This window comes from Hemiscyllium ocellatum, chromosome 15, assembly GCF_020745735.1.
Source record: "Hemiscyllium ocellatum isolate sHemOce1 chromosome 15, sHemOce1.pat.X.cur, whole genome shotgun sequence".
NCBI classification, from domain to species: Eukaryota; Metazoa; Chordata; class Chondrichthyes; order Orectolobiformes; family Hemiscylliidae; genus Hemiscyllium; species Hemiscyllium ocellatum.
In genome coordinates, this window is record NC_083415.1 from 36,468,199 (window position 1) to 36,494,500 (window position 26,302).

The following is a 26,302-nucleotide window of genomic DNA, read 5'->3' on the forward strand; positions in this document are numbered from 1 at the left end:
AACTAAACAAAACATAGACCACCTCTGTTTTAATAAGCTGTCCTCTTGTACATAGTCTGAAATAATAGTGGCACTTGTCACTTCAAGCATCAAACAAACATTGAACGACAGTCACTGGTTAAAACTGCTTCCTTGCAAAGCAATAATTGGAAAATCCTTCTGCTTCTCTACTTGGTGAGAGCATTCAACCAAGAAAATGAAAAGATATGGCGAGGAGAGTCAGTTATGCTTGGTTCACGACTTGTCGTCTGTTGTACAGTGGCTTTTATAGCAGACCCTGGGCTTTCCATCTGTTTTGAGGTGGGGGGGGTGGAAGAGAGGGTTGGGTGGGTTGTGTAGTTGGAAAAGTAAACAAAGTAACTTCATGCAAAGTTAAGAATTACATATTTTAAATCTGTAAATAATTACTGTAGCTCAAGGACAGTAATTTAGTTTAATTTTTGGAAAGTCAGACATCAATAATATGAACAAATTATAGTGTATAAACATGTTACTTTGATTTGTATTTAAATAATATTCAAATGTTAGTTTTAAAAATCATACTTTTGAAAGGTTTTACACATTATTATACATTTACCATGTGCAAAATTACATATTTTCAACTATTAATAGATGTTCAGAATAATTATCAATGAATGGAACATTTATTGTTATTCAAACAACAGGACAAATGGCAGAGGACAATTTCCTGTAATATGCACATTAAATGATTATTTTTAGTTTTCAACCAGGGCAAATGGAACAGAGATTGTTTGTTTTCTGAAGTATATTATGGAAAAAAACAAAATTGTTTATTATATTGTAAAATAAAAACTGAAAGAACTTTGGATGGTGTAAATCAGAAACAAAAACAGAAGTTGCTGGAAAATTTCAGCAGGTCTGACAGCATCTGTGCAGAGAAATCAAAATCAAAGGGTTGGTGACCCTTCCTCAGAAGGAACATTAAATTTGATTTCTCTGCACAGATACTGCCAGATCTGCTGAGCTTTTTCAGCAACTTCTGTTTTTGTTGCTTGTTACATTGTTATTTGAGAGAGAATCTGGAATAATTGTTATGTTACCTTCTTCATTAAAAGTCCATTCAACCCTTCTTTGTACAAGTCATGTATTCAATCCTATTCCATAGGTTGTGAAGTATGACCATCAGTGTCAACATTGAAAGGCAGAAGCCTAGAGCCTAGTGAAGAATAACAGACCAGTACTACATACATTGGAATGAAGACAAATGAATTGAAACCATTTAGTCCTGACGTCAAAAAGCACCATTTGACATAGGTATCATAATCTCAGACAATTTATTGCATAACATTTTAATATTTTTCCTTTTTTAAAGGTTTTTATCTCTCTCTTCAATAATAAGGTGGACAAATGAACCAATGTCAACATTCTGCTGAATCTGCTCCATATCCAATCTCTCAGGAATATTTACTGATTCAAATGACAGTCCAATTTCTTTTCCAAAAATGACTGGTTTTATCCAACACTTCCAACTTGCAATACAGGCAAGCTAAGAACTCTCATTCAACCATTTTATTACATAAAAGAAAAATGCATGTGGCAAGGTGAAACAAGTATCAGTAGATCTGTTCTGGAGCCTCCGTTTTTCACAACATGTTTTTATAACTTGAATGGAGAATAGAAAGTTGTATATTCAAGTTTGCAAATACACTAATTTAGGAGGCACCATGTGTTGACTATGTTGGAGAAGGAAGCTAAAAAGGAATAGTATCGACTAATTGTGTTGATAAGTAAAAGAGAACTTTCATGAAGGAAAAGCACTCGATGTTGTCTGTATAAATGTTGATGAAATATTTGACTAAATTCCACAAAAAAGCTGGAATGGGAGAGTCAGTATCAGTTTGAATTAAAACCGGCTTCTGGAGAAATTGAGTTTTATAAATGGTCTTTTTTTTATCACCGACAGGAGATGAGAGACCATGCTATTCCCTAATATTCAGTGCTAGGATCACTGCTTTTCATTTAATTGGGTAGTATGGATATTGGAATAAAATTTTAATTATCTCAAACCTGGAGGTGTAGCAAACAGTGATGATGTCAAAGAACTGTGCCAGGTGTCAATACACTTCTAGAATATGCAGGCAACTGGCAAAAGAAATTAATTGCACGGAATTGAGATATGGTGCGTTTTTGCAGAAGAGGCGGGAGAGGTTATGAATACATATATGTGTACATACAGCTATTTTAAAAAGTTCTGAAGTGTATTAAGGGACAGAGCAACCTTATGGTTTACATTCAAAAGTCTTTTGAAGGTGGCAAGACAGATTAAGAGAGTGGTTAGCAAAGCATATGAAATCATAAATTGAGGCATTGAATACAAAGGAAAGGAAGTTAAGCTGAACCTCCATAGACAGTGGGTAGGCTACAACTGGAGTACTGCTTCCTATCTTGGTCACTTAACTTCAGAAAGGCTAAGAGGATTATTGAAAGGATGCAAAGGAAATTTACCAGAATTGTTCCAGGGAAGCGAGAATTTAACAACAATTTTGAGTTGGAGAAGCTGGGTTTCTTTGAACCTGATTAAGTGGAGATCTGATTATGACAGGTTTAGACAAGATGGACAAAGAAAAATTGTTCCCAGCAGTTGATGGTACAAGGCAGCACGGAGTATAAGTTTAGGCTAAGAGATACAGGGAGTCTGTAAGGAAGAACTTTCTTATGCATCAACTAATGATGATTTGAAACACACTGTCTCCAAGGTTGGTGGTAACAGAAACAATTAATCAATGAGTTCAAAAGGAAATTTGACAGACGTCTGAGGAAAATGAACTTAGACTGCTATGAGCATAATATGGAAGAATTGGGCTGACTTGACCAATCTAGAGAGAGCTGGTGTACACTTTATAACACTGTGGAAAACGTACTTGATCATGATGACAGTATACATTATGATGCTACTTTTACAGTTACATATGATCAGGAATGGAGAAGAGAAGAATGGAAACATTGTGTTAGAGAGTTGTATTCAGAATAATATATATAGGACTTACTGAGAGGAAGAGAACATTACTGTGGAATGAGTATTAGATGGAGGTGTAGCACTTCCAGAGAAACAGTAGTTTAACTAGATAGCCTAGCTTCAAGACTACTGTATAGACACCAAATTCCCAAGACAGCCCATGGTGGCTAGAATCTGTAGAAGGACAATGACATTGCCTTCAGTCGTGGGAGTAGCACAGTCCATACATACAGCTGTGTAGCACAGACCATGCTAACAACAGTATTTGTTTAAAGAATGATAATGGTAATGTTCTCTCAAAGCATATTATCCACCAGCAAAGCGTCAATATCAGAAAATTGAGGCCAAGTCATGCAGCAGAGAATACAGACAAGAGAGAAGACCCTGCAGACCAGAAGAAAACATTGGAAGACTTTGATGGCAAAGCAGTAGAAAGGGAAACTTCCAGCTAACAAGGAAAAAAAGTCAAAAGACTTTAGCAAATAATGAAAAACTTCCCATTACTTCTCCAAATCAGGGCCATTAAGGAATAGCAGCTCCTGTTGAAACACTGCCATTTCCAAAACAGTTTGGGGATGCTGAGGGCCCACTGCAATTCAAGAATGTAAAATAACTGTGGAAGCAACAGTTCCAGAGATACAGACAACAACAGCATTATATGTGAAAGAGTAAAGTTATCAAAACAAAACATTTCTAAATGCAATCAGGCCAATAGCTGATGACTTGCTGGTTTAGAAGTTTGTAGAAGAAAGTGTTACTAACTACAAATCCAGTGTCAAGTTATTCAAAGCATATTTTAGTTGAAAGAGGAATTTTGACCCAGAATGAAAAAGATTGAACCAAAGGTTGCAAAGGCAAGGGAAATCAATTGAATCACTTCTAAACAATTATGTTCAAGTGGGGGGGGGATTGATATGGTTACTAAGTAACTGACGTTGGGCCAATGAGTGATTGGCATAAACAAGGTCGGATTTTCTCCAGTCAAAACAAGAAGCCTATGATGGAGTAAGTGATGTAGAATGCAACATTGTTTCAGGTTAGGCCTCAGAATAGGGTCACTATTCAAATTACTACTGAAGCTCAATTTGATTGGGTGAGTGAACCTGAAGATAGCATTGTAACGCTCCTAAAAGGCTGTCAAAATGGCAAAGAATGGGACACAAATTCATCATATATAGTGGAATGTACAAGATGTGTATCAAGGCAACAGAACAAATGACCTGTAGGAAGTGAGGTGAGTGTTATTGATGAGGGTTAGCACGCTTTGAACACTATTGCCAACTTGCAAATACTGTATCACAACAAAAGCAAAAAAGAAGACCCAATGAGGAAGAAATTCCTGAAGAAGGAAAGCCATTTCCTAAAGGGAAGATCAAGAGGTCAAAAATGAAGACCAGAAAGGCAAACAAACATTTTTAGGTAAATAAAAAAGGGCCAGCAAAGTGCTGGATTATTGTTTTACAAGTGAAAGAATTTATTAAAGAACTTATTAAGATACAAAAGTGACTGTTTCAATATTGATTGACAGCTTGCCATGGTTAAATAAGTGAATATTTAATCAGTAAGCATCAAACTGCAAGGTGTAAAAGTTACAAATCTTCAATAATGAAGACAGTTTAGCACTACACACAGCCACAAGGATGAGAGATCAAGATTTTCTATGTCTTGAGGAATCAAAAGTACATCATTAAGCAGAAATACAAATATCCAATTAGTTCACCTATAGAGAGAATAGACACAACATTACATGATGAAAATAGCAAAGAATTTTGTCAAGAATCCTATGAGTTTTCAGAGTCTTAGGAAAGCTGAAATAGAAACACCACATTACACTGCAGAAAGTAGTGTATGCTTTGCCAATATGCTTGAATACCACTGGACAAGTGTTCCTCTCACTCTAGAGAAACTGAAGGTACACCTAGACAGTATGTTATGAAGTAACATCACCAGTGATGAAGCCAACAAAGTGGTCATCAGTCACAAACAAAAACAGAAGTTGCTGGTAAAGCTCAGCAGGCCGTGACTATTAATAATAGTTCCCACACCCAATAGATAAGTTTGTGAGAGTCATAGGTCGCACACAATTGAACACGGCTGCTCAAAAGATAAAACCCAGATGCTATAAATCAGAAACAAAAATAGATATTGCTGGAAAAGCTCAGCAGGTCTGGCAACACCTGTGGAGAGAAATCAGAGTTAATGTTTCAGATTGAGTGACCCTTCTTGACAACTCCTTCAGTTCTGAGGAAAGGCCACTCGAGCCAAAACATAAACTCTGATATTGCTCAACAGATGCTGGAGACCTGCAGAGCTTTCCTGGCAATTTCTATTTTTACTCAAAGAGATGTTCACCCAATTTAGTCAGTGGACAACAATTTAGCAAATAAAGAGCAGGGCAATAATTAAATTTCCACAGCCAAAGCATGTCACCAATGTTCAATGCTTTTTAGGAATGCTCAACCGGATGGGGAAGCTCATTCCAGATCTAACCACAGTAACATGACCACTAAATATGCTACAGATGAAAGGACAACAATGGCTTTGGAGGCCATATGAGACTACAGCATTCAAAAAAACCCTAGACATCCTAACACACTTTAACCCAATTTTCTCTACAACAGTAGCTGTAGACGCAACTCCCATAGGATTAGACATAGTTTTCATCCAAGTTATAATGATAGGAGCAGGAAATCTGGATACTCTGCATCAAGACTATTGACAGCAACAGAGCTGATATATGGTACAATGGAGAGAGAAGCAATGTGAACCTCCTCAGATCATCTCACAGGACTAAAATATCACGGAGAAACAGACCAGAAATCACTCATCATGCTGTTTGGATCTAAATAAATAATGAAAATGCCATTAAGAGTATGAAAACTCAAATTAAGTTAATCAGATATGAATACTCAACAGTCTGCATCCAAAGGAAGATGCTGATTACCGCTGATGCACTATCAAGTGCAATGGCGGATCAGACTGAAATATAAGTCTCAATCCTCACTGAATAGATGGAAGCATCTTCCATTGGGTAACAAGCATAATACTAGCTACAGAGATAAAATTAAGAAAAATTTGTGCAACTTAGAAAACAGATAAAGAGTGAATCAGGATCAGAGAACTTTGTGTAGAAGGTTGCTCCACATATTGTACAACAGAACTCATTCTAAATAGTTACCATAAACAGAAGCAACATTTAAAAGCAGGACATAGCAAACAGGATGTAATCACAAGTTGGTAATACTGAAATCCTTGACAGAACAAATGCTAAAATGTCTATATCCTAAATCCTAAATAAAATAAGGAGAGAACATAGGGATCACAAAGTGTAAAGGCTTAGTTCATCAGTCCGTATGGCGTCCAGGCATTTCAAAGAAAAATGGAATTTTATATTGTGTTACACACTGGTATTAACTATAGTCAGGTGTCATTAGAGCCACTAATGCCTCAACACTTCCAGATATAACTTGACAAAGGTCAGGAATAGATTTATTCCACTTCTGAGGAAAGACAAATTTAGTACTGTTACATTACTACTCCAGATGGATTAAAGTTGCTGCACATCATAAAGTTACAGTGCAGTCAGTAATTAAGACATGGAAGTGACTTAGTTTCCATACTGTTTTGCCAGATGAAATGGTTTCAGATAGCGCACACACAACTTGTGAATGAGGAGTTCCAAAAAATACATAACAGAGGCTGATATTAACCACACCACAAGTTATCCAGTTCTTTTACAGAAAAAAAATTACATGCTGAGCAAGGTCCAAACCATAAAGTGATGACCAAGAACACAGGTTGGGCATAAGCATTAAGAAGTCATGGCTCCACAATACTGAACAATGGAAACAATAGATACTTATTCTGTGGAACAATGCATGGAAAGAAGATTAAAAACAAATTCCTTTAATACAGATATAATATCAGGTAAAATATAATGTGCCAAGATCATGAGAAAGCAAGATAGAAAAAGAACACAGAAGGAAGCAACAGAAGTGACACAGCTGCACACTCAAGACAAAAATAATGTCAGTTTTGCCACCAAGTTAGAGAGCTTTGATAGGGGACTGGCAAATAGAGGGTGCAGCCATTATAAGAATGAAACAATCACAATTGTATATTGTTTGCACACCTGAAGGAAAATTCAGGAGATACAACACCTTAATCCTGCTCAAGCCAAGAAGAAAAGCAGTGCATAATTACCACAGTGTGGAGGACATGGACAACTGCACTACATCAGCTACCTCGCAGAGTAATACAATAGCTCCAGGAATGTTCCAAAATGGTCATCTTTGTTCAGCAATCAAACAAACCAGAACAGAACAAGCAGTGATCACTCCACAATGTCTCTATCTCTGATATTTGGGCTCTGAGGAGTTTGATAGTGATAATGTAAATAGTCAAAACAGATTGTTGAGCTTAGGTCAACAAAGTAGACATGTATGTTAGGAATGAAATATACAGGCAAATGAATATATTAAAGAAGATGGTACTTTAATTAGCTTCCCTACAGTGTGGAAACAGGCCTTCAACCCAACAAGTCCACACCAACCCTCCGAAGAGTAACCTCCCTCTGACTAATGCACCTAACACTATGGGCAATTTTAGCACGGCCAATCCACCTGACCTGCATATCTTTGGTTTGTGGGAGGAAACCCATGCAGACATGTGAGAAATTGCAAACTTCACATAGACAATCACCCAAGGCTAGAATTGAACACGGATCCCTGGCGCTGTGAGCCACCGTGCCACCTGACAACAACAGTCACATGTGAGCAGGACTCAGAAGAGATAGCTTTTTAAAATATCATGATTATTAGAATTTTACTGCAGAGTTTAAAGAACTTCCTGAGAGTTACTCCTAAATAAAAATAAGATAGAAAAGCAGTAGAGTCAGAATGGGTCAATCTCCACAGGGCAGCCTCAAGAGTGCTGCACAATGAATACAACGAACAGACTTCATAAAGGGAACAATAATGTAGTTTGTCCACAGGAGTAGCACAGTCGACAGATACAGTTGTAAAGCAAATTAACATCTGAATGAATTTAAAGGATGGTCACAGTTATGCTGTCACAAAGCAAACGTGATGAGCTGAATGGTGTTCTTTTGTGTCTCTGAATTCCATCCATGATTTAGGTGTCATGTACAAAATTGCTTAAAAAGTGAACAGCTGCACACAGTTACCAAAATGAACAATGAAATAAAAAGCTCTGGAAAACTGAATTAAAAACAGAAATGCTTGAAATATTCAGCAGATCAGCCAGCCTTTGTGGAGAGAGAAACAGATGTCAGATGATTAACCTTTTGTCATAACTAATGAAGTAGTATTGGAATTTTGATCTTTATGTCTGGAGAGATAGAATTAAAAATGTTGCAGTAATGCTTCAATTTAGAAGGAGCAAAACATATTTACTAGAATTGTGCTACAAGTTTAAGAATTGAATTGAGGGTAGGCTGCATTCTTCTGTATTTAGAAAGTTGAAAGGTGAAAGGAGGCATTTAAAATGATGACTGTATTTGATAGGGTGGATATAGAGACATTATTTCCTTTGAGGGAGTACAGAATAAGAGGACTACATCTGAAAAATTAAAGCTAGATACTTTAGGATTAAAATCAAGATGCACTTTCTTTCACCACATTAAAGATAGTGGAAATCTAGCATTCTTTTCCTCAAAAAACATACTGATGCTAACCGATTGACTGAGATTGATATTTCTTTTGTTAAGTAAGGGGATCAAAAGATAAATGAAGTTGTGTAAATATAGTTAGGTATAAATCACCTGAGATCAAATTGAATAGTTGAACAGATTTGAACAGTTTAGTTACTTGGTGTATAAAATGTAATACAACTTGTCTGAAAGATGGTCTATGCGGTAATGTGCAAACAACAATAACAATTTGCACATATATAGTACCTTTAATATTGTTAAATCCAAGGTAGAGTTACCAGTGGTATCATAGCTGAAATCAGAAATACATAGAGTCTGGAATCAGAGCGTTGCAGATATATCAGAGGGTTGTTGGGGTGTAGGGGGTTAGTGAGATAAAGAAGGGTGAAGCCTTGGAGAAATTTGAAAACAAGTATTAGAATTATAATATCAAGACACAATTTAACTCAGAGCCAATGTAGCCCTGGGAACACGAGGCCGAAAAGTGAATGGTGCTTGGTGCAAGATCGTTTACAGTTGGCAGAATTCGTTTGGAATTAAGTTTATGGAAGGTAAATGATGGTCAGGTAGTCAAGAGTATTTTGGAATAGACAGTCTTAAAAATAAAAAAGGCATGGTTGAAGATTTCGAGACAATAGTTGTGTTGGGCAACATTGTTGAAGTGGAAGTAATCAGTTTTGTTGATGATGCAAAGGTTGGAAGCCTATCTTTGTTTGTGTCAAATATGATTTCATAGTTCATTCATGTTCAGAGCTGGCAGGAGTAAATGTGAATCTACCTTTGGTATTAGATTAGGAGTGAACAGGTCATTAAAGCCATCAGCACAGTATATCCAAGTTGTTAAAAAATAAAACAGAAGGTTGGGACACAAGGACTCAGACTTATAAAATACCTTACAAAGGTATTTTGTCCCAATATGACCACATATAAAATATTGTTTGCAGTTTTAGCCTCTCTGGTTCTTAAAGAATTCTCAGTTAATGGAGTAGGTACAGAGATCAGCTAGCAAGTTCCTTCCAAAGAATAGTGTATGCAGGAAAATGAAAAGAAGTGATGAGATAAATAAAAATTAAAGAAGGGTGGCCACATTGAATTCAAGGAAACATTTCTGACATGTTCAAAATTTATGCACAAAGAATATGTTTGCAAATTAAGTATAACAAAAGAAAATAGGAAATGCAGGAAAAATATTTTAACTGAAAAGTTTATGGAACAAAAATGGACTCTAATAAACTTCAGTCAGGAATTATACATGAGTTTAATGACAGATGAAATTCAGGTTTATTGCAAATGCCAGAAATTAATAATAAGTTCTTGTGGGATTGAAGGTGCCCATTCAGATTGTTATTGAATCTCATTGCTTAACATTGTGATTTTTTTGAAAGGGATAGCGAACTGAGTAAGTATTCTATTAAAATGAAGCAGATCCTTTGGACCATTAACTGGTTTATTGACAAAGGTAATGAATAAACAATATAACACCAGTATGATACATAAAATGAACATGCATTTATCAGGTACCTTTGATGATTTCACAATGCTCCAAAGTGCCATACAACCAATGAACTGCTATAGTGCTAATGGAGGAAAACATAGCAGCAAAGTAACATATAGCAAGGTTTCACAAATAGGCAATAAGAAGGAGAAATTGTCACAATATTATGGCTAAATCTTACGGCTTTTCACTTACTACTGTGATATCACTTGCATCCACTTGAGATGGCAGACAAAACATTGGTTCAATGCCCTATCTGAATGATGACACATCTGTTCACAAAGTATTTCTTCAGCACTACACTAAAGAAGTAAAAAGGCTTTTAAACTGAATAGCGGAGGCTGGGGATCAAATGTAGAAAGATACTGCATATCAAATTGTAAAGATCAGGTAAGAGAAGAAAATTGATAATTAACATTGGAGAATTTAAAATATTCACTCTCTGGACATGGGTATTGCCGATGCAACCTGGATTAATTGCCCATCCCTAATTGCCCTTGGTGGAGATGAGCTGCCTTCCTAAACTGCTGCAGTCTATTTTGTGTAGGCACACCCACAATGTAATTAGGGAGGGAGTTCCGTGATTTTGATCCAACAACAGTGAAGGAACAACAATACATTTCCATAGTGAGTGGTTTTGATGGGAACTTGTATGACATTGTTCCCATACATCTGCTGCCCTAGATGGTAGTGGTGTGTATTTTCTAAGAAGCCTTGATGAATTTCTGCAGTACATCTTGTGTATAATACATACTGATGTTACTGAATGTTGATAGAGGAAGGATTGAATGTGTGTGGATATGGTGTTAATCACGTGGGCCACTTTGTTTTCAATGATGTAAAGCTACTTTAATGATGTTGGAGTTGCACTCATCGAGGCAAGATTCCTAGCCTCTGACTTGCTCTTGCAGCCATAGTACTTATATGGCTTGTCAAGTTCAGTTTCCAGTCAATGGTAACACCAGGAAGTCGACATTCAGAGATTCAGCATCGGTAATGCTATTGAATATCAAAGGGTGATAGTTAGATTCTCTCTTGTTTGAGATTCTCATTGCCTGGCACTTGTGAGCCCAAACCTAGGTATTGTCCAGGTCTTGCTGGATTTGGACATAGATTGCTTCAATATCTGATTGGTGCTGAACATTAGGGATGGCATAGGGACTCAGTGGTTAGCTGTTCCACGGCGCCAGAAACCCAGGTTCAATTCCAGCCTCGGGTGATTGACTGTGTGAAGTTTGTAGATTCTCCTTGTGTCTGTGTGGGTTTCCTCTGACTGAAGATGGTTAGGCCAATATAATTTTCTTGAGGAATTATTACAGAAACATCTTGGAGTTGAGACAACTGACATCCAACAACCATAACTCAATCTTTTTTGTTTCAGGTATGACTCTAACAGTGAGAGGTTGACTTTGCTTCCATTGATTCTAATTTTGCTTGATGTTACATTTGGTCAATAGCAGTGTTGACATCAAGGGCTGTCACTTTCACTTCATCTGTGGAATTCTGCTCTTTTGCCTATGTTTGAACCAAGGTTATAATAATGACAGGAACTGAACTGAATGGTTGAATTACTAGTGATTGAGAGGAGACTTACAGGTCTGCCAGTTGGTTAAGTCAGATTTGTCCTGCATTTGTATACAGGACATGTCTGGGTATTTTTCAACATTGTCAAGTTCATGCCAGTGTTGTAACTGTGCTGGACAAGGCTTTTAGAAGCACAGTAAGTTCTGGAGCACAAGTCTTCAGTACTAATGCTGGAATGTTGTCAGAACCCTAGTCTTTGCAGTATCTAGTGCCTTCAGCATTTCTTCAAATCATATGGAGTGAATCAAATTGACTGGAAACTGAAAACATTTTTGGTGCTGGGGACCTTCAATGCAGCCATAATCAATTTCTGGCTGACAATTGTTTCAGATATTTCAGCCTTGTCTTTTGCATTGATGTGTTAGACTTCCTGATGACTGCCATGGTGGGATTCAAACCCAGGCCCCCAGAATATTACCTGGGTCTCTGGATTATTAGTCCAGCAACAATACCACTACATCAATTGCATTCTTCTAAATACAGAAGTATGATCTGATAGCTATTTTGGGGACATGGTTACAGGATGACTGGAATTGTGTCCTGACTATTTGGGAGCATCTAACAGTCAGAAAAATTGGGAACTGGGTAACAGTGGAGGGTGGAACTGTTACTCAAGGATTGCATTTATGCGATGGTTAAAGATGATATTGATTTAGGAGATCAGGGTGTGGAGTTGACTTGGGTGAAAATGAGAAATAGTAAGTGGAAGTAATCACTTAGTGGGAGTAGTCTACAAGCCCTTTAATAATAACTGAGGTTTCAAACAGCCTTCTTCTGCTCTTATTTTGTATGTTCATATGCACTACATAAAATAATATTGGCACATAAGGAGAGTAGTCTGGCCTTTGTGACTGTGTTGGCTATACATCTCAGCTACCCCTTTGCTCGTACTCTTTTGCACTTTCACATTCTTATTTTCCCTTCATGCATTTCTGCAATTTCCTTTTGAAAGTTTTTGATTGAATTGGCTGCTCACCATCCTTATAGTCACCATCATTTCAGATCTTCATCACGAAATATAAAAAAAAATCAATTTGTCACACAAGTAAATCAATAAGAATACCATTCATAATTCACAACTTTATTTTTCACAAATAACACTATAATCAAATAGTGCTCTCTGATGAAAGGAATGCAGACAGACTGAATGTATAAAACAAATTACAGATGACAATCTGACAATTTGACAATGAAATGTATGACGTTACAGGAAACCATGTCAGTCCTACAATGGATGATAACCACTCCTGCAGAATAGGTATTAAAATCTTTCTCCACTGACCTGCATGACAGGTGATGACACTTTATTTTCACTGTCAGACTTTTTCATGACACCTGGTGAGCCTTCAGCAGTTCCAACAGGGTTGTGCTCTGACTCCAGTTCTTTCTTTGTTGTTGATGTTGGCTCAATCTGATCTTGACAGGTGACATGCTGGGCGGCATTTGGAGCAAGCCCAGAGGAATTAATCACATGCCATGAATCACATTTTTGCCCCCCTGGGTACAGTTTGATTTCTTCATCAACCACTTCCAACAATTGTGTCATTTTTAAATCATCAGCATTAAAACTTCCACTTAATATAGCATCCTGAGCAAGGACAAATATAGATTAAAATGCAATGTCAGTAGTGTCAACAATATCATAATATTTCTGTCAGTTAGTAATAACCAAAGCTTCTATGAAGCAATAGTACATGTTCTGTTAACATACTTGAGCTTAACTTGAACAGCAACAAATCAAAACTACACATTACATTCAACTGCACTACAGCCTTTTGTAACCATTCCATTAAATGGTACAATAGGAACATGTCAACTAGCTCAAGAACAAAATGCAAAGTTAGTGCAGCCACAAAAATATGTTTTAAAGTGTTCTAATTAACAATCAAGATAAGACAACATTAATGCTTTCTGCAAATGCACTGTACATTTTTGTTCAGTTAATACAATGAAATTCAAAAATAGGTACCTGCTGTACAATTGCTTCAAATTCCTCAACTTCAGTTTTTTCTTGTCCTAATTTACAGGCTTCAACATCTATTAGTGGAATAATTGGTTCTACACCTGGAGGAATTCCATCCACCATACATGAAGATGCCACTTCTGATTCGCCTATTGGGCATACACTATGTATAACAATTGGAGATGCCGTAATGGAATCCATGGCATTGACAGTATCTGAAAGTGGATCATTAAGCTCTTGCTTTGTAGATATGGCAATTGTACTACCTGGAGGTTCAACTATAGATTCTTCTATGACAGAGACTTTGTCTGGAAGAAGTAGAGTTGTAGAAGTAAGGATTTTTTTTGCTGATTCCTCAGTATCTGCAGTCAACATATGATTTTCTTCCATGTTAGAGGCTGCATTTGGAACATCTAGGAATGTCTCATTGGATTCTTTTGTTTCAGGAATTACATTTACAAGATCCTCTGTTGAAAGGCCTTCATCCTTTACAAAATGAGATGCATTATTCAAAACTTCCTCAGGAGGAACATCACCCGCTGCATCTGAGGACTTTGTATAGACATCAGCCACAACACCTGAAGACTCAAAATTGGTCTCCTTTTCTGAAATTTCTGCCATTGTAATTGTATATGCATTAGACTCCTCAGAGACATCAGCCGTAGCATCTGAAGATTCAGGATTCAACTCTTTTTCCTTTGAGATCCCATCTGCAGCAGCTGAAGACACAGGACGGGGTTCCTCATTCTCTTTATGGACATCAGCCACAGCGCCTGGAGTTTCACTGATGGTCATTTTTTCCTCTGGGACTTCAGCCACAGCACCTGAAGACTCAGAGATGGTGTATTTTCCTTCTGAGACCTTACCCACAGCACCTGAAGATTCAGAACTGAGTTCTTCATCTTTAGAGACTTCACCCACAGCATCTGAAGCCTCAGGGATGGTTTTCTCTTCCTCTTCAGGGATCATAGCCTCAGCACCTGAACACTCAGAGGTGGACTCTTTTTCCTCAGGGACTTCATCTGTAACATCCAATGAGTCAGAGTTGGGCTCTTTCTTTTTAGAGACATCATCCACAGTACCCGGAGATTCAGAGCTGGTTTCTTTCTCTTTTGGAACTTCAGCTACACCACTTGGACATTCAGGGCTGGACTCTTTTCCCTCTTGGACCTTAGCTATAGCACCTGGAAACTCACAGCTGGTCTCTTTCACATTAGAGACTTCAGCCACAGTATCTGGAGATTCAGAGCTGAACTCTTCCTCTTTATGGACTTTGATCACAGCATCCGAAGATTCAGGGATGGTTTCCTCTTCCTCTTCAGGGACCTTAGCCTCAGCACCTGAACACTCAGAGCTGGACCCTTCTTCCTCTGGGACCCGAGTTACAGCACCTGAAGATTGAGAGCTGGACCCTCCTTCCTCTGGGACCTCAGCCATGGCACCTGGAGATTGAGAGCTGGACCCTCCTTCCTCTGGAACTTCAGCCACGGCACCTGGAGATTGAGAGCTGGACCCTCCTTCCTCTGGGACTTCAGCCACATCACCTGGAGATTGAGAGCTGGACCCTTCTTCCTCTGGGACCTCAGCCACAGCACCTGGAGATTGAGAGCTGGACCCTCCTTCCTCTGGAACTTCAGCCACGGCACCTGGAGATTGAGAGCTGGACCATCCTTCCTCTGGGACTTCAGCCACGGCACCTGGAGATTGAGAGCTGGACCATCCTTCCTCTGGGACTTCAGCCACATCACCTGGAGATTGAGAGCTGGATCCTCCTTCCTCTGGAACTTCAGCCACAGCACCTGGAGATTGAGAACTGGATCCTCCTTCCTCTGGGACTTCAGCCACATCACCTGGAGATTGAGAGCTGGACCCTTCTTCCTCTGGGACCTCAGCCACATCACCTGGAGATTGAGAGCTGGACCCTCCTTCCTCTGGGATCTCAGCCACAGCACCTGGACACTCAGAAACAGGTTTGCTCTCCTCAGAGACATCGAACCCACTACCTGCAGACTCAGCATTGGACTCTCCCTTCTCAGCAACCTCAACCACAACAACTGGAGTCTCAGTAATGGACCCTTCTTCTTCCTGACCTTCAAACAAAGGACCTGAGCACTCAGCACTGGGTTCTTCCACTTCATGAACTTCAAAGATTTCACCTGATGATTCAGGATCGGCCTTTTCCTCCTGCTGAACTTTATCCACAGAACCTGCAATGTTGGGATCTTGATTTGAAGAAAAAATATCTGGAGTTCCTAAAGTTTCTGTGGTGGGTTCTGTTGTGAAATGGATTTTAGCCACACTATCTTCAGATTCATCATTAGATTTCTCCATGGTAAAGACTTTGGTGATAATATCTGAAGGTTCTGTCCTAGGCATTTCTAAATGTCCAGCCACAATTTCAGTGTCTTCATTCTTCTCTGCTGCACCTTCCTCATCTTCAACTCCTTCTTCAGTTTGCTCTTCAACTGCAATTCAACATGCTTCACATTATTGTTAAATAACATTGAAACAATTGAATTCAAAATATTTGGGCCAATATTTGCTTAAAAAAAATTGCATTTATGGAAGTGATTTGGTTTCTTTCATTTCTATTTCTTTTGCTGGAATGTTTAAACCAATGTTAATGTTCTTTATGTAGCCTTATGAAGACTTAGAATTTGTGAACCAGTTTTAGAACTATAATTTTACTTTGATAAGAGAAATGTAAATTGTTGATGAAGGAGATACATCAACAATGTTGATACAGTACTTGCTTTTAAAGGCAATAATGAGTGTTTATTTTAGCCTAATAAATGTATAAAAGATAAATATTAAGAATTAGGCATGAAATTTTCTAAGAAATGATCAATTGCTATGAAAACATCAACATCATTTCAGGCTGGGATCTTAAAGAAACTTAGATTTATGGGTATTTCAATTTACCAAAGCGCAAATTAACGAAAAGTTGGAAGAAATAATTCTCAAAGAAACAGTAAATCTTTCTTTACACAATGACTTCATCAGTAATACATCAAATTGGTTTGCTTTATGGTTATTCAACAAAACCTTTAGCTTTCACTATGCTAATATGCTAATTTGAAAATTAGTACAACATCAAGCCTCAAAGAAAATAAATTAGAATGTGAAAAGGTGTGGTGAAGTCCAGCACATTTACCACATCTGTGCATACAACTAACAATCTTCAGCTATGATAAAGTCTTATTGCAATCATGTCAATTACTGTTTTATTGCAGTACTGTAAATTGCAACATAGAAGTCAACATAGTGCACAACAAACCTCCTGTCAGGCCCAAAAATTACACTGTTGCTTATGTTCATAAGTTTACCCTCTCATCCCCTTTACAGACGCAACACGCTCAGCTCTCATTAGTAGTTGGCCTCAATTTTTCAGTCCACTATGTGTGCTTGATTTACTAAAATCTCATAATTTAGTACATAGGATCAAGCAGGTTATGCAGGCTGCATTGTTTAAGACTGTTTGCATCAGATACCAACAATATTTCAATCTGGCACCTCCCCACATCTATGCCACTGACTCATTTCTGTACTTTGTGCACAAGTTAACCCCATATTTGTGGAGAGATTTTGAGACAACAAAATATGACTTATGTGCTGACAACTATGCTACTAAAATATAGAGTCACCCTTAACATGTTGGTTCCTCAATCTATCTTAAACTTTAACTGCAGAGAGGAGTTTTACATGAGATAATTTGAAGAATTTAACTACTTTTCCTGACCTGTAGAGAGTGAAGTTTGAATCATTCTTAAAAATTAATTAAACTTAGCCATTTTGAGTGTTTATGAATCGGTATTACAAAAGTGGCATCAGATTTGAATTGTTTAGGATTAGGTTGGTAAGTAAAGATTAGAAACAGAAATGCAAGAATAGAGTGTAGTTATAATATTTGGGTTTTAAGGAAAAACCCTCGTCATTGACTGAAGAGAAGTTACAAAGACTGAATGTGTGGCTGATGGCTTTGGGAGCTGTCTTGGCTCAGTGGTGGCACTCTTCTTTCCATGTCAAAAGATTGTTGGGCTCAGGTTTCAATAGGGAGACTTCAGCATCAAATCTAGATTGATGCTCAAGGTGTAAAACTGAGGGAGAACTGGAGTGTCACTGACGTTGTTTTCAGAAAGGACATTAAACCAAATTCTTATCTTTTTCACATGAATACAAAGGATTCCATTGCACTATATTGACAAAGAGCAGAGGAGTTCTGTGAAATGTCATGGTACATAGATTATTTGGTCATCACTGCATTGTTATTTGTTGGAGCTTGCTGTATGCAAATTAATTTCTACATTATCACAGTGGCTACCCATCATAAAGTAGTCCATTGACAGTGGTACACTTTGAGATGCTTTAAACCATGATATTATTGAATAGTGAAAAAAAGCTGTAATGATCAAATAACTACTCCTATTCAGATTTTGTGTGTTTTGAGTAGGTTTTAAAAAACAACTTGTTTAATATAACACTTAGGACAGAAGTGGTCTGGCAAAGTCTATCCCCAAGTGCCCTCCTGAAGGTGGTGACAAATGGCCTTCTTGAACTGAAACTGATGTGTGGCAATACATTGATGTCGGCTGTCCTTCCAGATGAAGGTGACCGTGACTTTCATCTGGAATGTTTGATAGGTTTCTGATTGGTATGACCTTGACTCAAAGATGCTGCTGCAAACGGGATACAAAGAGGCAGGCAGCTATGATTTGACAAGCTGCTGACACAAAATGTCATCACCTTGTGTTTCTGTCTGCCTGTGATATACTCTAGCATACTCTGGGGCTGTACTCTTTACCTGGTTATGCCAAGTGCATTGATCGTGGTCGAGCTTCTCCCAAGATTCCTCCAAGATCAAAATCAATGAAGCCTTCAAGAGGGCTTTGTAATGCTTCCTGAGATCACCATGACAGTGCATCCCAGACTCAAGTTCTTCATGGAAGAATCACTTTGGTCAGCAAATGTCAAACATTCTGAGAGAGTCCGCCTTAGTTGTGACTGTCTCAAGATGTGTGCATGCATACCACCTCAGGGGTACAGCTGAGTGTCTCATACTTTGATCTGCCACCAGATCTTCAGAAGTTTCCAATGACAGCTGAAGTGAAAGTGGTTGAGTTTCCTAGTATTGAGTTGATGCACAGTTCAAGTCTCATATCTGTAGAGCAAAGTAAGCAGGACTACTGCTTGCAGACTTCCAATTTGTATGCAGACATTTTTCTTCAATCCCAGACTAATGACAAAAGACAGCCAAAGGCTACACTTGCTTTGGTGATTTATGCAATTCTTTCATGATAAACAAAGTTATCCTAGGTATATCTGAAGCCTTGGGCATGAGGTAGGAATTTCCTGGAGCAGGCTGGTATATTATTTCAGTTTTCTTCATGCTGAGTTTTAGACTGAAGTTGTCACATATATTGAAGAACAAGTCTAAAACACATTGCATGTCCGTCTCTGAACTGATAGCAAGTGCAAGGCTTTTGGCATGCACGAAATCACTAAGTCAGAAAGTGCTGGAGAAACTCAGCAGGTCTGGCAGTATCTGTGGAGAGAGGAACAGAGCTTATGTCTCAAATTCAAAATTACTTGTTTTCAGAAGATTTGAAATATTGATTCTGTTTCTACTGTCCATGGATGCTGCCAGAGCTGCTCAGTTTCTCTTTCACTTCCTGTTTTTATTTTAGATATCCAGCAGCCACAGTATTTTATTAGGAAATCACAAAGTAGATCCTTAGAGAATTTAATCTTTGCCCGACATTGTCTCAGACTGAGCACGTCTCATCCATGAGTTCACTGATTTCAATGTCAGGATAACAGTTCTGGAAAGCATTGGAGAACTGGCAAAGAAAAATATACTTAAGAGGGTGCCATCAGCAGGCAACTACAATGAAGTTAGTAGAGCATTTTGATTGAGCAACAATGAAGGAATGGAAATATAATTTTACCATTGGATCAATGTGTTCCTGGAGGGGAACATGCAAGTAGTGCTCTCCTCTGTACGCATCCCTTGATCTTCCACGTGGTAAAACTAATGGATTTGGACAGTGCTTTCAAAGGAGGCATGGTGAATTTACTACAGTGCCATTTGAAGATTGTACACATTACAGCCACTACACCAACTGAAGGAGAATGAAAGTTTTAGTTTGTGATGAGCTAAGCAACTATGCTGCTTTGTTCTGGATGGTGTTGAACGTGTGTATTTGTACTTACTTAGCTATTCATCTAGGTGAGTATTCCATCATACTCATGACTTTTCCCTTATAGGGATTTGCCAGTTAAAAGGTGAGTTACTTACCTGAGAATTCTCAGTCTCTCACTATTCTTTGACTTACAGAATTTGTATAGGAAGTAACAGAATTCTTGCAGTGTGGAAGCAAGCCAATTAGCCCATTGAGTTCACACTGACCCTCTGAACACCATCTCACCCACCTACCCAATCCCCATAACCCTGCTCTTCTAATTGCTAATCCATACATCTATAGACACTATGGGGCAATTTACCATAGTCAATCCATCTAACCTGTACATCTTTACACTGTGGGAGGAAACCATAGCACCCAGAGGAAACCCTTGGAGATATTACAAATTTCTTGCTATGATTACTGAACTTGTGCAATTATCAGCAAACATCTTTACATCTGACCTTTTATCGAAATAAAAGTCATTAAGAAAACTGATGTAGTTGGGCCTAGGACACTATTCTGAGCAACTTCTGAAGTGATATTCCAGGGGTAATATGATTGACTGTCAACAATCATAAGCAACTTTCTTGTGAGAAGTTCAATTCCAACCAGTGAAGAATTTTCCTTTGATTTCCTACTGACTTGAATTTTGCTAGGGTTGCTTGATGTCACACTAAATTAAAAGCTGCTTCAATGTCAAGGGTAGTCATTCTCATCTCAGCTCTGGCATTCTGTTCTCCTGTTCATGTTGGAGCAAGGCTGTAATGAGACATAGAACCCAGACTGAGCATCAATGATACGATCACTGCTGTGCCTCATGATAGTACTGTGAATGACACCTTCTATTTCTTTGCTGATGGTTGAGCATAGACCAACGGAGCAGTAATGGGCCAGATTGGATTTGCTAAAACAGAGAAATATTCAATAAAATACAAGTACTAAACCTAAAGTACACAGTGGATTTGAAGGAATGAGCAGGCTAATGGCAGTGCCATCTCAACAGTTATCATCCTGCTCTTGGTGTGAATATATCACAATGGATTAGTTATTATTAATATATTGCTTTGTGTCATTTAAAACACATTTTATGCTTTTTTAAAATTGAGCAATAAAGACAACTGATTTAGATAACAATTTGCAAGAATTATTATACAGCAATATTCATTTACCTTTGTGGAAATTAATTGTTTGGAGCAGATTCTGTTCCTTCTCAACATCTACATTGTAGTGATTCATATTTTCATAGTTATGCTCCAAATCTTCAATCACTGATGCTCTTGTTGCCTCTGAAAGTCTAATTATAGAAGCAACCTTAATAATTAGGTTGAAATTAGTTTCTTCAATTGATAATTGTTAAGCTGTTGTATGTACTTACTTAGCTGTCAATATCTTTGCATTCTGGAAAGGAAAAATAATTAAATTAAAACCTTTCTGACTGAAGTCCTTCAAGGAAAACAGAGATGAAAGCTAAATGTTAAAATATATTAATACCTGCAAAAAGACTGCCATTTGCGGTTCTTCCAAGGATTGTAGAGCAGTCTCTACAAGCTTAGACATGGACTGGATACGTTCAGCATATGATTTTATCAAGGATTTGCAGTGGGTCATTTTTTCCTCTTGTTCACTTGTGATTTTTTGCATCATTTGCTGTTTTCTTTCTTCCAAGATTGCAATTAGGGAGTCAATCTTTTCACACATGATTTGTTTTTGGCTTCTACAGTTGTCCTTTAAGACAAAAATAGGAACAATTCTTGTGCATGACAACAATTCATATTTGTACAATCTCATAGAGACAGTCAAAATGGAAATCTAAATCAACCACAGGGACAAAATCACCTTTGAATATTTTCCAGAGACATTTGAATCAAATAGTTGACTATTACAATGATTTGGATTAATTAGATTTTTCCCCCTTTTTTCTTCACTCATAGGATGGGGCATTGCTGGCTGGCCAGCATTTATTGCCCATTCCTAGCTGCACTTGAGAAGATGGTGGTAAGCTGCATTCATGAACCACATTGTGTGGGTAACACCCCAATGCTGTCTGGAGGAAGTTCTAACATTTTGACCTAATGACACTGAAGGAACAGGAATATATTTCCAGTTCAGGGTACTGAATGGGTAGGAGGGGAACTTTGTATGTGATAATTTTCCCACATATTTGATGCCCTTGTCTAGACAGCAGTGGTTGTGGGTTTTGAAGATGTTGTCTGAGCGGCCTTGGTGAATTTCTGCATTTATTTTGCAGATGTTACTGTACTGCTGCTGAGCTTTGGTGGTGGGAGTAAATGTTTGTGGTGCCAATCAAGTAGGTTGCTTTGCCCTGAATGGCATCAAACTTCTTACGTGTTGTTGGAGTTGCACTCGTCCATGCAGGTGGGACGTATTTCACCACACTCCTGACTTGCAGATAGAGAAAAAGATTGGTTGGTATGCTGAAATATGGTGACACGTTGACAGAAATAAAGAATTCAAATATTTTGATGTCTATTTAATAAATTTTCAGCTGATAAGTGATCCTTTATAAAAAATAGAGACACAAAGGTATTTTCATAAAGGTGTCAGCACAGCAGTTACACGTGGGATAATGTTAAAGTTTCAAGCACTAGAAGGAAGAAATGGTGCTGATGGCCTGAGAGGAAGGAAGTATAGATAGAAGAGATAGAAGAGACGCGATGTGTCCAGTAACACAAGCTGTTAAGACGTGAGACTACAGTCTTTTGTAGAGAGGAGGAATGCATTAACGGAGAACAAGTAGATATACATATTACAGATATGACAGTGCCAGACAACTTCGTCATCCTGGGAGAAATTTGAGGACTGCAGATGCTGGAGATCAGAGTCAAGAGGGTGGTGCTGGAAAAGCACAGCAGGTTAGGCAGCATCTGAGGAGCAGGAGAATTGACATTTCGGACATAAGCCCTTCATCAGGAATTCATCTGCTGAAGGGCTTATGCCCGAAATGTCAATTCTCCTGCTCCTCGGATACTGCTTGACCTGCTGTGCTTTTCCAGCACTACACTCTCGACAACTTGCTCATCCTGTTTAACATTGTATCTCTTTGTCTAACTCCAAAATATTATCCTTAAACCTTATATTCCAAGCCATGGTCCATTTTGAATAAGAAACTGTTAAATTAGGACATTAATAAGATTACATTTTGGGACTGGGGCTTTAAAATGATAGTAAATATAGGGGTCATGTGATTTGTTCTGCAATCTAACAACAAGCCTGAGTGGTTTGATTATTAGAGATCAAAGGAAAGCTTGCGATTGTCTTTGACCTTCTCAGTAAACCCTTTAAACTTGGAAACAATGACAGCAATCTCTGAGTTTACAATGAGTAGACTCTGAATCTTTCAGTCTTAGAAAGGTACTGAAAGTATTGGCATATAAACTGCCATGCTATGCACATTAAATCTACAAGGAAACAGAGTTGGGATGAAAGAAAGCTACTTAGCATTTCTATCTGAAATGAAAAAGGACACAGTCATGAAAACAGACTCTTTGGTCCAACTCGTCCATGCTGACCAGGTTTCCCTAACTAAACTAGTCCCATTTCCCCACATTTAACCCATACCCTTCTAAAACATTATTAAACTGAGTGGATTCAGAAAAGATTACCAAGATGTTACCTGGACTGGAGGGTTTGAGTTATAAAGAGAGGCTGGATAGGCTGGGACTTTTTTTACTGGAGCGTAGGAATTTTAGGGTTAACTTTATCAAGGTTTATAAAATTATGAGGTGAATATTAAAGGTCTTTTCCCTAGGGTAGGGGGTTTCAAAACTAGAGTGCATATTTTTAAGGTGAAAGGAGAACGATTTAAAAGGGACCTGAGGGACATTTTCATACAGAGAATAGTTTATACGTGGAATGAACTACCAGAGGAAGTGGTAAGTGTAGGTACAGTAACAACATTTAAAAGTCATGAATAGGAAAGGTTCAGTGGGATATGGGCCAAATGCAGGCAAATGGGACTAATTTAGTTTGGGAAACTTGGTAGGTCTGAACAAGTTAGACAGAAAGGTCTGTTTCCATGCAGTATGACTCTAAACCCTTCCTATTCACATACCTGTGCAAAGTCTTTTAAATATTATAATTGTAACTGTATCTGCATCCATCGCTTCCTCTGGCAGTGCATTCCACATATGAACTATCTTCTCTGTGAAAAAAGCTGCCCCTCAGGTCCCTTTTAAATCTTTCTCCTCACATTAAAATTATGCCCACTAATTTTGAATTCACATACCCTCCAGCAAAGACCTTTGCTACTCTCCTTATCTATGTCCCTCATGATTTTATCAATCTCTGTAAGGTCACCTCTCAACCTCAAGAGAAAAGTCACAGCCTATCCAGCCTCTCCTTATAACTCAAACACTTCAGTCCTGGTAACGTACTTGTACATCTGCCATTTTTTGAGATTAGACTATAGGCTTCTCTACAAGATAATGAATATCTCAAAGAAATAAGAGTTCTGTGTGGTCAAACAGGATAAAAGGTTGTTTTCATTTTCTAAGCTGTCACAGCTAAATGCTGAAGGGATACAATCACTAGTCAAAAACATGCACCCTGCAGATATCTAAGGATTCCAAGAAATTTGTCTTGGCAGGCCAAGGTAAAGAGGAACCATTTAGACAAACTTTATTGCTGGTGGTGGATTTAAAAGCTATCCAAAGCTGAGGGAAGCATTTGGAGACAGTCACTTGAAATTGCTCCTTGGTTTAAGTGAGATATGGGAGTCCTTTTGGAAAATGGGACCAGCAGTTTATTATAAGTATTATAATTCCATGGGTTCTATAGTGTATGTTAATATAACTGGAAACACTCCTAATATTTAAGGTTGACTGTAAAATTAAAATATCCTTGAGTTAAAAGTGGTCTTGGATATTTGTTAAGTAAATGTCTTAAGATGGAATATTTTGCCATTTCATGCTTACAACTAGTAAGCAAAAGTTCAACTCTCTTTTTAATATTATAGGTCTCTGCAAAAATCAAACCAAAATATATACTGTAGGTACAGGGTCAAAAGCTGGGGACTTCTTGGACTATGAGTACACCTAAACCACAGAACATGACACTTTAAGAAGGTTTATCAACACCTTCCCAATGGTAATTAGAGATGGAAATGTACTTTGAAATTCATATTTCATTTTCATGCATGGATACTAATAGTAGAATATCTGAATGGCAACTTGCTTTCCAATTCAGTGTCTAATTCCCAGTGGTTAAAGGCATGGTGTGGGAAAGAGAGGTTCCATTTCATGGGGTATTAGCATCAGTTTTGGAACAGAAGGGATCTGTACCAATAGTATGGTCTCCACCTGAATCGATCTGGAACCAGTGTCCCAGAGAAAAGGATAAATATGGTGGTCGCTAGGACTTTAAACTAGTGAATCAGGGGAAGGAAAGGGGAAAATGAAAGGAAGTAAAATGGTAAATAGAAAAGAAAACAACAGGTCAGCATGTGTTCAGGAGGGTATAACTACATGGCAAACCATAAAGGAAGTTTAAAGGAAGAATAACCTAGGAGATATTATTAATGGAAATGATAGAATTCATAAAAAGGGCATTAAAACCAGCAATAAAGGCACTTTACCTGAAAGCTCATACCATTCAAAACAATGTAGATGAGTTAATGGCACAAATCATCTCCATAGCCATTATGAAAACATGATTGCTGAATGGTCACAACTGGGAGTTAAATATTCAGGGGTATCAGACTATTCAGAAGGACAGACAGGAAGGTAAGGGAGTTGGTGTAGCTCTGATATTTAAGGATGACATCAGGGCAATGGTGAGCATTGATATAGGTTCTATGGAGGATAAAGTTGAATCCATTTGGGTGGAAACTAGAAATTCTAAAAAGAATAGGTCACTGATAAGTGTGATCTATAGGCCACCAAATAATAATATCACATTACAGTGGGCAATAAGCAAAGAAATAACTAATGTCTGTAAAAATCTGCATGTTGATTGGTTGAACCAGATCAGCCAGGGTAACCTTGAGGAGGAGTTCATTAAATGTATCCAGGTTAGCTTTCTTGAACAGTACGTAATGGAACTGACAAGGGAGCAAGCTATCCTAGATCTGGTCCTGTGTTATGAGACAGGAATAATTAATGATATCATAATTAGGGAAACTCTTGGAAGAAGCAATCACAGTATGGTTGAATTTAGAATACAGATGGAAAGTGCAAAGATAAAATCCAATACTAGAGCCCTATGCTTAAACAAAGGAAACTACAATAGGATGAAGGAGAAGTTGGCTGAAGTAGATTGGAAGCAAAGCCTTTAGTGTGGGTCAGTTGACGAACAGTGGAGGACTTTCAAAGCAATTTTTCAAAGCACTCAGAAAATATATATACAGTGAAAAGGAAGGGCTGTAGGAAAAAGGGTAATCTGCCATAGGTGTCTAAGGAAATAAGGGAGGCTA

General features: G+C 38.0%; 1 protein-coding gene across 1 annotated transcript in view; it reads right to left on the reverse strand.

Annotated features, from left to right (window-relative positions):
* Positions 1 to 211: 211 nt before the first annotated feature.
* LOC132822665 (neurofilament medium polypeptide-like) overlaps positions 212 to 26,302 on the reverse strand; it is a 34,002-nt gene continuing 7,911 nt past the window's right edge. Inside the window, exons 3-9 of the mRNA XM_060835915.1 lie at positions 21,364 to 21,597; positions 21,248 to 21,270; positions 21,042 to 21,166; positions 13,697 to 16,155; positions 13,010 to 13,315; positions 1,062 to 1,177; positions 212 to 290 (exon numbers count right to left, since the gene is read on the reverse strand). Coding sequence (XP_060691898.1) covers positions 1,082 to 1,177; positions 13,010 to 13,315; positions 13,697 to 16,155; positions 21,042 to 21,166; positions 21,248 to 21,270; positions 21,364 to 21,597 — 3,243 coding nt within the window. The 3' untranslated portion in view covers positions 212 to 290; positions 1,062 to 1,081. The remainder of the gene's footprint in view (positions 291 to 1,061; positions 1,178 to 13,009; positions 13,316 to 13,696; positions 16,156 to 21,041; positions 21,167 to 21,247; positions 21,271 to 21,363; positions 21,598 to 26,302) is intronic.